The sequence below is a fragment of the Mastigoproctus giganteus genome, chromosome 1 (genome assembly GCF_048544385.1).
Source record: "Mastigoproctus giganteus isolate SK-2022 chromosome 1, ASM4854438v1, whole genome shotgun sequence".
NCBI classification, from domain to species: Eukaryota; Metazoa; Arthropoda; class Arachnida; order Uropygi; family Thelyphonidae; genus Mastigoproctus; species Mastigoproctus giganteus.
The window spans coordinates 165,320,368-165,335,841 of NC_143575.1; the positions used below are offsets into that span (position 1 = coordinate 165,320,368).

The following is a 15,474-nucleotide window of genomic DNA, read 5'->3' on the forward strand; positions in this document are numbered from 1 at the left end:
CTGTCGACTGGAATTAGAAAAAGGTGTACCACATGTTACTCCTATTAGTACATTGACTAAATTCAAGTTAAAAGTATTAGCGAGCCTCACTGAAGTTGAAAAAATTGATCATCAATCAAAGATATCAGTAAAAGATGTAATATTAAAGTACCCTAAAATCATACAAGATGTTGCACAATTAGTGGTTGCACTGCCCCCTACTCAAGCCAGTGTAGAGCATTTATTTTCAGCTCTAAAAATCATTAAATCAGATTTGGGAGCATCAATGATAGAGATGCTTATTTGAGGCAATCTTATTCTTAAGATTGCCTCAAACTGCTATACATAATTTAAAAATTGAAAATTCAGTTTTTAAGGGAATTAAAGTTAATTTGCATGCTTCAATATGGCAAATATAAGTCAATATTTGCCATATTGTTATAGTTATAGAAAAGTCAAGTTATAGAAAAAAACATCAATGTTTTTTTCTATAATCCAACAAGTTGTTTTCAATTCATAATTCATTTATTTTTGTTCCTTTTATTCATTAAACTAAAGGTCAAATTAACTGTGTATTTTTAGCCTATAATGTAAAGATCATTCCAACAAGTGTTTTCATTTGTCAGTTGGGTATGATCATTGCTCACTTCAACAGTTCAAAACTAAATTAGGATTTTGATAAATTAAAGGAGCTGGAGCCACACATTTGATAAATTCAAGGAGCCAAAGATGGAGCCGCAAAATTTTCTTCCAGCTCCACTGCCCTGCTTCTGCACAGGTCTGGCTATATTTTTGAATTCTGTATCTTTAAAGAGTTTATTGAGTTGCCTATATCATTGTTCAAAGTACGGAATAGAAATAAAGTATTTTTTATTGGTTTTATTAATAGGTATCATCATATTTTCTGACTTATTTTTAGCTTGTAATCTGATTTGATTACTAATGGAGAGTGGATAGCCCCTATTTAAAAACCTGTTAGTTAGTATATAAATTTCTAAGTCTAAGGTGGATTTAAAAGTACAATATTTGTAAGCATTAAGGAACTGGTTAAATATTATGGTTAAAATTAAAAAATTAAATATTATGGTTAAATATTATTAAATATTTACTTTTATAAGTAAACAGATGTTAACTTCTATAGCGCAGGAACATTCCCCTACTGGTGGGTTTTCGGTAGATGTTAAATTGTATTTTTGCCTATCTCATGTAAGAGTGAAATTTAAGAAATTTAGAGCTTTTGTTTCTATATGTTCTTCCTCCAATGTAAAATGTAGTCTCGTATGAATGTTGTTAAATATCTGCAGAATGTCCGGAGTGGTGTCATAATCCGCTATAATGAGTACATCGTCAAAATATCTCCCATAGTAAGTAATGGGGGGGGGGAAGAAATGGTGTTAAATGTATGTGCTCAATATTTACAAGATAGTTCTCCGCTATTAGGCCACTCAAACCCATAGGTAATCTGAAAATTTGCTTGTATATTATGTCTTTAAAAGAAAATAATTAGCTTCAAGTAGAAGCTTGATTAAATGGAAAATTTCTTTTAAATATATTGTTACAACGTAGAAGTTATTAAGCCTTGTAGCTCTGCGTTTTTTACTAATCTTGTTCTCAACAATGAAATTTGACCATAGTAATGTTAAATAAAGGTCAACAAAACAGTAGCTTATGCTTAAACAATGATTTGTCCAAAGAAATTAAAACATAGCCTTCAAAATCTAGCTAATAATAATAATAACAAATTATTTACGTAATACAAATGTTAAAGAATATTTATTCTTTATCATCACTAAATGCACACTCGTTGACGGTTTGTCACTTGATGATGATTCGTCACTACTGGCTCAGCACTCATTGGTTTGTTGGAAGCACAAGTAGTCGTCTTCTTCAGAAATGCTTCAAGAGTCGTTTATTTCCAAAATAGTCTCTTCTCTTTTCTATATAAATTTCACGATAGCTGTATAAGCATTTTTTAAATCTGTAGTAACTTTTCTAGTGTGCTCAAAATTTGAATCTTGTGACTCTAAAATCTCAATTGCTTTTTCTAAGAGTTGAAAAGCTTTCTCAAGCTCCCCCTTGAAAGTGAAGGAACAAACAGGAATTTCGGCTATTAAATCTTTTTTCCTCAGCTTCTTCATATTTTGCCATTTCAACGAGATTCTTCATTTCTGAGCTCTCCATTGTATGCTTGAAGCAGATCAGTGTCAATTATAGAAACTTCAAGCTGCAATTAGTTAGCAACATTAATGGCCACTTCTGTTTCATTTTGTACAATCTCTGCTGTAGTAGTACTGTATTATATACAGTACTACTACAGTACAGTACTACCGCACTATATTGTTATATGCATGGTTTGAAATGCCGTATTTATGAAAGTTTAGCATTTTTATTTATTTCAATTAATGTTCATATTTTTGATTTTGTTGATACTCCAAATAAATAACTCTTAAACCCAGGAACTCGTAAAGCAGGAACTGTCTGTATATAATATGACTTAATTTGATTTATATTTGATATGATTTTTAATTTGATCCTTAATGTATTTCTAAGATGCCTTGATAGACTATTTTCATAATATACTTCTTGTTAGTGGAAGAAATCTACCTTATGTGTTACCTTCAATCACAACTGCAGTTATTTCTTATACTTGCTCTAAGAAATGCAAAAAGTTAACTGTACACAAATGTTGCATTGGATAATTATTATGAATAATTAATTATGTACATATTTCTAATTCGCAAATAAACAAAATTATACCAATGTAGGTTTGCGTGCTTTATTATCTTCAGACAACACAGTTTACCTATGTACCATGCCACTGAAGGAATACCATATTTCAACTTCGATGAATAAAGAACCTTGTGATTTGAAAAAAATTCATTGTTAAAAAACTAAGCACCTTAGACAAAAGTTTATGCTCCCCTCTGTAAGTAGAAACTGGCTAGGTTCATTTCCTACTGCAACCAAACTTGAGGGATAACTTGCAGTTGAAATGGAAGGAGCCTTTATTGGCTACTTTCACTATGACTGAGTTAATTAGTCTCAAGAACAGAACCCCATGTCCCTCCCCCAATTTTAAAGAGTCTTCATTGACTATTTTCACTATGCATCAGTCATAAGCAAGTAATCCCATGTTCCTCCCACAGCTTCTGTCCAGCAACAGGAAAGCCAACAAACCACTTCTGAACAAAATGCTTAATCTTTTTTTTTTTATTATTGTTCTTTTTCACACTTTGTCCAGACTGTATTCATTTCGGCTATTAAATTTTTCCTTTCATGTATTTAGAATTTGGACAACACCATAAATCTACATAATTTTGTAATTGTAAAATTCTTATCATAAAGAATTTTTAAATGATCAGTTATTCACTTTTTCTCATAGCAGCATGCAAATTTTCACATGTATCACCAGAGGCCACGGTTTACAAAAATAATGTAAATTTCCAACAATCATCAGTGCTATACAGCCGACACGGCACCTGAAAAACCTAATGGTGTTGGACATATACAGCTGACGTGGCAGTCAATGTGTTAAATGTGTAGGTGGTAAAAATAGTAAGGAGAGAATTGCAGCCTTGGTTGATGCAAATATGGCTGGTGATGAAAAACTGAAGCTTTTGGTAATAGGCAAAAGTAAACAACCCGATGTTTCAAAGGAATAAAGTCATTAGAGTAGGGCTATAACTACAACAAAAAAGCTTGGATGACAAGTGAAATTTTTGAACAGTCGATTTTAAATTAGGATAGAAAGATGATGAAAGAAAACCAAAAAATCACGTTGAATTTCGACAACCACCCTACCCCTTCACTCAATAATTTCAAAACTTATGAGTGCGGAGCTTGTTTTCTTCCCTCCAAATACCTCATCTAACCTGCAGCCAATGGACCGAGCATTATCAAGAATTTGAAAATGCACTACCAAAGGCGCATACTGAAATAAATTATACTGAGAATAGAAACCAATCAACCTATGGATTCTGTTAAATATTTGCAGATGTGCATATCAGATTTGGCGAAAGTGTGGAGTCAAGATGTGACAGAAACAATTAAGAATTGTTTTAAAAAGCAGGTTTTTCTAAAACGCCAATTAACAGCAGTGAACTACTACATGACATTGAACAATAACTGGAAAGAACTCCAAGTGAGACGTTTGATCAGCGGAGAAATTGTTCTTGACGAATTTTTAGAAGTTGATAATGTCATAGTAGCTGAATATCCAAGTGACTGCAATATTTTGGAGAGTATTCAAAGAAAGAAGTAGTGACAATATCAACAATAAGTTGGATACAAATGAGAGCAATGAAGGCAATATAAAGCCTTCCAAACATGAAATGTTGGCAGCATTTGAAACTTTGCATCGAAGCCTTCAGTGTGAAGAAAATGTGCCAGAAAATATATATTAAGTGTTTAAAAAATGCGAACGTTTTATGAATGATATACAGTAAAATCCAGTGTACAACAAATAACCAAATATTTTACGACATAATTCTTAAAAGTGTATTAATATATTGTCCACATCATGTAAGTAGTCATTTCTTAATATGTATTAATAAATTGTTTTAAAATGTTAGAAAATTTACTCATTTCTGATTTATTTTCCATCTATTACTATATTTTTGAATGTTGAATTCCAGTATTTTTCATTGTTGAAAATGTCATATTTCTTTATAATGAAATTTCTGTTTAACAAATTTTTTCAAGCGAACGATCGATTTCATTATATAAAGGTCCGTCTGTATTTTGCATTGGACGTTACTGAAGAAAGATCCTTCATGCTGAGAAGAGGCTGAGCCATATGAAATTAGTGATATCATAATTATAGATGATTGTTTATTAGAAAAACTTCTGAGCATAAAGGCAAATAAGGCCCCCAGAGTTGATGGCATATACCCTGTAGTTTTGAGTTAGAGTGCAAGGGAGTGTATTGAACCATTGAAGTTAATTATGATGGCATGCATCTTTGGACTCAAGGGAGATTCCTTTGGATTGGAGAAGTGACGGTGTATCGGCAATACATAAAAGCGGTTCTAAGAGTGAAGTCGGTAACTACACACCGGTTAATCTGACTTCAGTAGTAGGAAAAATAGGAGCAATGATTAAGAGTGCAATCCAGGGACAGCAGTCAGATAGATATGACATTGTGAAGGACACACAACATGGCTTTGTTAAGGTTAAATCATGCTTAGCTGCCTTAGGCTTTTTGACAGAACTACCAACAAGCTGAATTTTAGGGAACAATTGCCAACTTTTAGCCCAATAGTCTGGGAAAGCATCGATGTAACTATTGCAACTACCTCCATAGTGCCAAAGTTCTCTGACTGGTGTGTACAGGAATCATGGATGTCAGATCACCATGCAACAACCTTCAAACTCCTCAGGCAACTTGAAGTACCCCCTCCCTTTTATGACATTTCAATATCAAAAAAGCCAATTGGGAAACTTTCAAAGCACTGAATACCCAGATAAACAATGCAGCACCAGATTCGTACAGCAATCTTACTCCCCAGGAAAACTTCGAAAATATTACTAAATTAATTCACTCAACCTACTGCACCACAATGCCTAAGAAAAAACCCAACTCAAATGCCATCCTGTGGTGGCCCGAGCTGGATTCTCTACAGCGAAGGAGCCACAGAGCAAGGAAAAACTTCCAACAGACAGGTACCAACTGGTTAGAGACTGAGGTCAATGTCCTGAGAGAGACTTACAGATCTCTCAGGAATGAGTACACTTCCCTAATTAGATCCAGAAAAAAGTTTACTTGGCAAGAACTAGTTGGGATGACCTATAACACCAACCCTTAATGAGTCATTTACCAAATCATCACAAAGACGCTCCCAGAAGGAGTGGTAAATACACCCATTACTACAGATGGTACCCAAACTCACCTGGGAGGATACCATCAATAACATTTTAAGCACCCTATTCCCTACAATCTCTACAACAGCAATATTTGAGCCCTCAACAGTTGAAAATCTGTGGATAAAAGGAGAATTACAAAAATGAAGCAATAGAACCTGCTTTCTCTCTGATGACGATAGATGCAGCACTTGACTGCCTAAAGAATAATAAATGGATGTGACGTTGGATTTAGAGGCAATAAAGAAGTTCATTTCTGCCTACCCAATCATCTACTCCACTTTTTTCAACCACTTCTTTGCTCAAGGTATCTTTCCCATTCTGCAAAAGCAAGCAAACTTACAACTAATTCTAAAAATTACAATTACAGCCAGGCCTCGCATATAACATGACTTTGATTAACACATTTTTCAGTTACTGCAATTTGAAAAAAATTATACCACTTTTTACTTTACACGATGCAAATTTCCAGTTAACGTGATCTTTTTTATGTGATAGTTGAAAAAGATTTGAATCGCACACTAAGCATCTGACGGCCAATAAACAAATGTTTCTCACTGCCCGCCTCAACGTGTTCCATCAATAATCAGAATTAGACGTATTACTTGTTTGTCTCCTGCTAATAGTCAGGTGCAGACGTATTTAAAAATTCTAATATTCTACCCTGTTAATTATGGATAAAAGAAAGAGTGAAAAACAACGTGATTGCAATACTGAAGATGCTATCCGTAAGCATGTAAAAGACAGCATAAAACACTATCAAGAAGTACATGTTGACCATACCTGTAGATTTTGCTGATGCATTTGGCACTCTGTGGTAACCTAGCATACTTAAGAGGTTTCACCATACAATGTTCCTAAAAATCTCTGACACCATCTCCAGCTATTTAAGCAATAGGCAAGTTACTGTCACAAGAAGATATCAAAAAACTATCAGACCTATGATTAAAGGCTGTCCTCAGGGTTCAATACTCTGTTCATTTTTCTGGACTACAGTACTGGATGAGTTCCTAAACATAACTCTACCACCATCCGAAGCCTTCGCGGACCTTGCCATCAGAGATAATTCCCGCATGTTACAAAGGCAAACTCCATGGACTGGAAACTGAATGGACTGGAAACCACAAAATCTATTGAAAAACTAAAATGATTCTCTTAAAAGGTACTCTGAACTGTACAAAACCTTCAGTGATTAAAATAGCCAACAAATCCCTGAAGACTGCCCAGGAACTTCAGTACCTGGGCATAACAATTGACTCCGAATTAACCTTCTACCCACACCTGGAAAATCTATCCAAAAAAGTAAGAGCATATGCTGCCATTATCTCCAGGATAAGAAGGGATTAAAAAAGAAAACCTTGGCTCTGATACACAAAGCAGTTTTCATCTGAGTCATCAATTATGGTGCTGGGGTGGGTTTGGTTTCACCAGGCAGCAACAGTAAGAAACAAAAGTAAACTAGAAACCATGCAGTGTATAATACTGTTGGCTAGTACCAGAGCTTGCTGCATGGTAAGCACCCCCAGCCTTGCAAGCCTTAGCAGGCATTTTACCACTCGATTTAGAAGTAATATGCCATGGTCTGCTCTACAGAATCAGGAAAGGTGTGACAACAGAAGTTCTGGGCATATCCCTAGACCTAACTAGGCTCAAAGAGGGAAAGGATGAGAACTGCAAGAGAATTTCAGCAAATCTGGCAAAACAAAATTGGGACAAACTGACCAAGGGAGAGGTGATGAGGAGATTCCTCCCCGACATAAGATGGGTCTCTCGCAAGTCATCACTGGTATGCTCCTGGTATTCTATATGTGCAGTGCTTATCATATCATGTATTATGTCCTATGCATTACCTTCTTCCTCACAGGACATGGCACATTACAGCCCAATTACAAGAAATGGGGCTAGAAGAAGAGCCTGCATCTGCAGTGCCTCAGAAAATCAGAGCCACAAGTGCCCACTTTATGATAACCACAGATGTCTGCTGATTTCTCGAATAAGCCCACTTCCACATAATCAGAAATGCCCTCGTTACAGAAGATTATTATAAAGAATTTACAGATAGGCAAAAACCATATTTGAAACCAGATGAAAAAATCTTAGGGATCACTTCCGGTTGGGGGGGGGGGGCCTTTATTACCAAAGCCACCTCCATAGAAGCAAAACCAATAGCCAAATGACAAAACTAGGGGTAATCTTAACGGGCCTTCTTATTCTCCGGATTTGACAAGCTGTGTGCCCCTGGTTGTCTCTGGAGCAAGCTTGTTTATTTCCTGGACTTTACCTACGAAGCTTGACTTCTAGAGCCTGTCAATGTTGGTCTGAGTGTGGCTGGTGCATACCTTGCAGATATGAATGGAATGTGTGTGAGAGTATGTATGAATGAGGGAAGTGATAGGCCAGTTTGTCGCATGGGTACATATTTTTTGTGAAAAGCAAATGGTTCTATATGTGCAGTGCATATCATATCATGTATTATGTCCTTGGTTAAAGAATAAGTACAGTCAGTCCTCGTATAACACGAGTTTACACTACACGAATTCGATCATACACGATTTATAAATAGGGGAACGATATCGTATATAACACGAACCGAATTCACTTACGCACGATTCGCCTTGTGTTTACAAAAAATGGCAGTCGAATGCGGAATCACCCCAACTGAACACAACAGGAATGAAGAGAAGATTCTGAAAGTGTATTTATGTTTTTTATATCAGTGAATGGGAAACACATTTCATCATTATAGCTTAAAAACCCACACAATTCCAGCTATCAGTATTATCGCAAATGCAATTAGATCGAGTTTACTACCAGTTTATAAAACATTCCACTAACAGAAACGCAGGTGAAAATTGTTTTTGTTTTATGGTAGTAACCCCCAGAAATGTGCTTTAGTAAAATGTGAGCTAGTGAGGTATGTCTCTGCCTTCGGTGTTGTTAATTCAGTTGCTACATGCGCGCAGCATTGTTTATGCATATCAAGTGTGCCTCCTCATTTTGTAATTGTGTTTTATTTCCTAAAAATGGGTAAAATACTTAAAAGGTGTGAAAAGGATGCGTCCTGGCGAAGACACTACAGATTCAGAGAGAAAAAGAAAAGCAATATCGATAAACAGGCGTACTGGGTCAAAAGTAGTGATTCTTCATGCATTAAGAATCTGCACATAAAGGAACCACTAGGGGGCAGTGATCACAGTGTGCTGAAGTGGGATTTACTCAGAGGTAACTACCATCAGGGGTAAAGGGAAGGGTTATTGCTTTCATAAAGGCTACTACGATAGTCTGAGACAGTATTTAAATTCTATACAGTGGGACCAACTGATGATGTTACCAACAGCAAATTCAAAATGGGAAGCATTCAAAGAACTTATCTTGGAAGCTACAAGGCTTTACATACCAACTAAGAAATATTATTCAAGGTTTAGGCCTAAATGGGTGTCAGATGAACTAATAAGACATATAACAGAGAAGAAAAATGCTTGGGATACATATAAGTTAACACAGAAGCCTATGATAGATATAAGTTGATCTGTAACCAAGTTACAAAGGAAGTTAGGCAGGCGAAGGCTGATTATGAGAAATCTTTGGCAAATGAAGCAAAGAAAAACAGTAAAGAGTTCTTTTCTTATGTAAACTCTAGAAGGAAGGGGATGAATCAGATTGGTCCACTTGATATCAATGGTTCAACTGTTGATGATCCTGCTCAGGTAGCTAACAAACTAAATGAATATTTTGCATCGACATTCAAACATGAGATGTTATTCAGCGAGGGGAATGTCAGAGGTGTATTCAACTCTGGCAGTAAGCTAGATAATCTTGTAATAACTGAGAGTGGAGGAGAAATTGTTAAAGATAAACACAAGAAAGGCACCTGGGGTGGATGGGATCTATCCAGTTATATTAAAGGAGACAGCGAAGGAAGTAAGCAAACCCTTAGCCATAAATTATGAGAGCTTCCTTGGACTCAGGGGAGGAACCCATAGACTGGAGATGTGCAAATGTGACCCCAATTCACAAAGGAGGATCAAAGGCTGACACAAGTAATTATAGACCTGTGAGTTTAACTTCTGTTCCAGGAAAATTAATGGAGGCACTGGTTAAAGAAGCACTGCAGGATCACCTAGACAAGACTTCAGTTATAGCTCGGACACAGCATGGTTTTGTTAAGGGGAAGCCTTTCCTGACCAATTTGATTGGATACTGTGATGCAGTAACAAAAGAAATGGATGCAGGGAATAACTTTGATATTATATACTTAGATCTTAGAAAGGCTTTTGATACAGTTGCACATGCAAGACTGCTGCACAAATTGGAGCAGTGTGGCATTGGAGCCAAATTGCTGCTATGGATAAAGGGGTGGCTGAGGGGGAGAAGACAGAGTGGTAATCAATGGACACTGCTCATCATGGACCAATGTTATTAGTGGGGTCCCTCAGGGTTCAGTGTTGGGTCCATTATTGTTTTCTGTATTTATAAAGAATATTGATGATGGTATATCAAGCTTAATGTCCAAGTTTGCAGACGATACGAAGGTTGGCAGGGTTGTCAAGGACACTACTGACACTATGCTACTGCAACAGGATCTGGAAAAGTTGAGCAGATGGGCTGAGAGGTGGCAAATGAAGTTTAACATGGACAAATGTAAAGTGCTACATATGAGAAACAGCAACCCTAGAGCAACATATAAACTCAGCGGTTACTACACTGACAGTGGTAGTGAATGAAAAGGACCTGGGGGTAATTGTGCAGGCAGATATGAAGTTCTCTGAGCAGTGCAGACGGATTGCAAGAGTAGCTCATGGTGTCTTATCAATGATATACAGGAATTTTTCTAGAAGGGATAAGGAAGTGATTATTCCCTTGTATAAGGCAATGGTCAGGCCACACCTTGAGTACTGTATACAGATCTGGAGGCCTCATTCAAGAAGGAGGATGTAGAGCTGCTGGAACGAGTACAGAGAAGGGCAACAAGGTTAGTGAATTGAACAAAGGATTGCTCTTACGAAGAAAGGCTTAAGTTTTGCAAATTAGTGTCTGGAGACTAGGCACCGGCGAGGTGATCTGATAGAGGTGTATAAAGCCTTGAATGGTTTGAGCATGCTCAGTGCTGATGGGATTCTGCCTCTTGTTCAGAATAATCACCTGAGAGGGCATAAATTCAAATTGAGGAAAGACAGATATAGGATAGATGTCCGGAAATTTGTCTTTAGCCAGCAGATAGTTGGTTGGTTGAACCATCCCTTGTTGTGGAAGTTGATAGCCTAAATAAATTTAAGGCTTAGCTGAACAGGTATTTTGAACGAACAGAGGGGTGAAGTGGAAGTTGGTTTTTTTTTTTTTTTTTTTTTTTTTTTGGCTGATGCTGCATAAGCTTGCTTTCTTGCATAATATGCCTCTACTAATGCTAATGCTAAAAATTCTTATCCAGGAAAATTTGTAGTGGCCTCATACTAGCGTTTATGGCCAAAATCACACCGGCCTCCAGTCCACCTGGGTTTCCCCGGTAAGGCTTACGGCCAGTCCGCCTCTGTCGATAGAGAAAAAATATGAAATAGTGAAACGCTTTAAGCGAAATGAAAGACCATGTGATATTGCACGTGCTACAGGCCTAAATGAGGCAACGCCAAGAATTACAAAGAATGCAGAGAAAATAAAAACTTTCATAGCAGGAACAACTCAAAGTGTAATTAAAATCCATTAGATTAAGACACAAGAATTGGAAGAGATGGAACGGCTGTCATCTGTTTGGATAGAAAATTAAACAAAAAACAAGTTTGCTTACGATAGAAGCAAAAGCAGTAGCAATATTTTATTACATAATACAGTAGTCATAATAAAACTTACATATTTTATTACGATTATTTATTGTGTTTGGTTGTTTTCGTTACAAATGTGTGTTCAATCTTGGGTGGTCAGCACCTAACCCCATTTTTCCCAAAAGCGCCTGTTGTTTATATTGCACGATTTTGCATTGCACAAGGGTTTCTAGGAACACAACTATTGTGCTATACGAGGACCAACTAGTTCCCTTTGCCTGGAGGTTGGGGCCAGCTGCTTGGGGGGGGACAACTTTCTGCACTCTTCTGCCACCCCCACTCTTTTCACTGGGCTCCTGTGGCAGGGCACCATTTCTTGATCATGCAAGGAAAGACTGGGGAGCTAGTGATGGGCATGTGGGGTGCCTGTGCTGCCTAAGCGAATCCTCGGAATAAATTTAGTGTTAAATTGGCCTACGCAGGCACAAAAAAACGTGTCATTCATACTCTGAGCAGTATAATGAATGAGATAACATATGTTGTGTAAATGAGAAGCACAAAAGTTGCATAAGTGTGATGAATAGCGTAAAAACTCACACAATTCCAAATATCGGTATTATCGCAAATACAATTAGATCGAGTTTACTACCAGTTATAACAGATTCCACTAGCAGAAACGCAGGTGGAAATTGTTTTTATTGTTTTATGGTAGTAACCCCCAGAAATGTGCTTTAGTAAAATGTGAGCTAGTGAGGCGCCAGGTCAGGAAATCAAGACAGAAAAGCAGCCAAGGGGACAAAGTACACAAACTACCTGATAGTGGTTTCATACTCCTGTTTGCCTGTGGGACATCTTCCCCTGTATGTCTCATTTTCTTCCAATTTACACTTGTACAGCTTGGCATGCAAGCTGTGCAAGTGTAGTATTGATTCATGCCGTTAGATGGACAAATGAATGACTCGTCGTTTGTATTTTAAAAAAAAGTGTACTGTACATATTCAGGATGATTTCTGCATGGAGGAACAAATGTGATTGGAAGATGGGTAAATGCTAGGTGAATTTATTGTTTAATATATGCCCTGTACAAATATCACAAAAAAAAAAAAAAAAAAAAAAAATTCTAAAAACATTTTCTTGTATGACTGGTGGCACCAGTCACCCATTAAGGTAAGTCTTCCTATCATCCACCTCCTGTGGATGATAGGAAGACTTACCTTAATGCCATACTGCTCCAATTTGTACACTTCCATTTGTCCCAAACTCAAACTGTCACCCCATGCTCCATTTCAAATTCTCCCCACCACACTTTTAACCCCTTCCTCCCATTTCCTCCTGTTTCACCTAGTTTTTTCCCCTGTTGGAGGCCCCCCCCCTCCGGGGCAAGCTCAGGCGACATCCAGGGTAGAAGTTTGTACTCTAGTAAGTTCACCCCCGCCAGAGTTCTCATGTCAGAGCAGTGTAAAGAGGGGGGGGGCTGGTCTTGGTTTCCAAGCATGGACATAACACAGCCCAACACTACCACTTACACAATCTGGCCTTTACTGCGAACTGTATGCATCACAGAGATATTAAGCAAAGTTGGGAGAGATCCCTGGTACTGGGAGGTACCAGACAGTTAACACTATGTCAGCAGGGCCAACGATCTGTTCCTGCTAGTCATTGGCCCACCTGAGCCTCCTTGGATGGGCAAGCAAAACACTCCTCTCAGCTCTTCAGGAATGGGATATACAAGCTTGCTGCATCTACAACCAAGACAAAAATGCTTCTTATAAAAGCATAGCCTGAATATCCAGAGCCCCGGGTTATCAAGTGAACTAACAATCTCTAAATTGCCACCAGTCATTAAAATACTTCGGCATTATCATAAACCACAAATGCAGCTTTATGCCACATTTTGATTACATCAAGGATTACATCATTACTAGCTTGAGTTACCAAAACAAATTGGAATCCCAAGGGAAGGGTCTGTGGCATATGTATAAAGCTGTTTTCTTCCCAACTGTCTCTTATGGAGCCAAAATGTGGTTTTGCAGAGTGGATAAAGTCACAATTGCAAACAAACTTAGCCATATCCAAAGACTTTCTCCTTGGAATGACTAAGGCCTGTCATAACACCTCCACAGCAGCCCTACAAGTTATCAGAGGTATGCTACTTCTGGACCCATATATCACCTTCCTTGGACTGACACACACAGCTTACGTCAACATCACCAGTGGAATTTATAGGGCTCACTACCATGTCCGGTCAGGAAATCAAGACAGAAAAGCAGCTATGGGCCGAAGTACACAAACTACCTGATAGTGGTTTCATACTTCTGTTTGCCTGGGGTTGTTGTTGTTATTTGGATTTTAGGAGCATTAGCAACTAAGGCCATATTGCTCTGGGAATGTGCGGTGGTTTGCCTGGGGGACCCCCCTGTATGTCTCCTTTTCTTCCAACTCTCTTCCTCACCATTTCTTTTCCTGGGATCTCTCCTTCCTAGCTTTGCTGGAGGGGAGGCTTCATCGGATGTTCCTTCTACCGTCATCACACAGCTCCTTGTGCTATGGATGAATGCTAGGAGGTGCCTTCATTGGTGATTGTGCCTCCCACACTAAGTGGCCAGATGAACAACACAACTTGCATCTTCCATCTTCACAGCATCACCAATTGCATTTTTTTTGTGGAACCATTGGCCAACAAACACACTATGTCCACTATGGCAGCCATACCACCATTTTCCGTTTATATGATCATACAAGGCAGGACAGATAGCCTATGTTCACCATTTCACCATCAACAAGGCATGGCATGGGGCCCCCACCAATGGCCCTTGAATGCTGCTCTATTCACTACCCATCCACTCTTGGAACAACTTAACTACAGTACCCTGCAAACAGCCCGAAAATTGGTTGTTTCTGTAATACTACCACCCTTCAACTAGTAATCAACAATTATCCCTTTTCTGAAATGAATGTGATTCATACAGACCACATGCCATGAACCTGCAATATATCATTTACCAGTTCTCACTGCAACATGTGCCACTAAGTGCAGACGAATGGCCAATAACTAAAACACTGGATAGTCATAATGTTTTGACTGGACAGCATAATTGTATAAGTTAACAGTTTGCAAAAATTTTTTAAATTTCTGACACATTCTTTGTCTGATAAAATCTGAAAGTGTACAAGTTTCAGTATGAGATATTTTCAATGAAAATATCTGAATATAAACAGTGCCAAACTGCACATTGGAGAGTTATCGGCCCTCAGCAGAAAATGAGTAATTAACTATAATGAGTTCAATATCTTGTGGGAATTTGATAATGTGCTTAACACTTCAATACATGTGGGAGTTCATACAAAATATCTTTCATAACTGCTAAGACTAACTGAATCAATGCCATTATCAATGTTCCTATAGAATTAAAAAAAAAAAAAAAAAAAAGGATTAAGAAAAAAACCTGACACTTACTACTCGTTCACTATATGATTTCTTTAATTTTCCCATTTGTGTCGTCATCTTCACTCGAAAATGGATTTCATTACTGTCCTGTATGGAAAAATAACTAAATTTATTTTGGAACCTGCAGTTAAGCAGTTTATATATACAAGTTAAGAGACAAAACTTATAGAGAAAGATAAAAATGCAATTTGCATATATACAATAAAATTGAATTTTAAAAACAATCACAAAATATTAGTCACTGGTAGCTTTCCTCACCTGCTCTAATCATTATGAACACAGTTTCAGAAAACTGCAGAAATAAGTAAAAAAATAAATTAAAAAAAAAAGGCATTATTTTGTGATCAGTTACTTGTGATGTTAACCTAGCAGTTGCCATGCTCCCATTCATAACAAAACCAGTTACACAGGACCTGTCATGCATACTCAACT

General features: G+C 37.5%; 1 protein-coding gene across 1 annotated transcript in view; it reads right to left on the reverse strand.

Annotated features, from left to right (window-relative positions):
- The window catches only part of LOC150091239 (small ubiquitin-related modifier-like), a 128,836-nt gene that overhangs the window by 76,712 nt on the left and 36,650 nt on the right, over nt 1-15,474 (reverse strand). Inside the window, exon 3 of the mRNA XM_090382942.1 lies at nt 15,052-15,129. Coding sequence (XP_090239068.1) covers nt 15,052-15,129 — 78 coding nt within the window. The remainder of the gene's footprint in view (nt 1-15,051; nt 15,130-15,474) is intronic.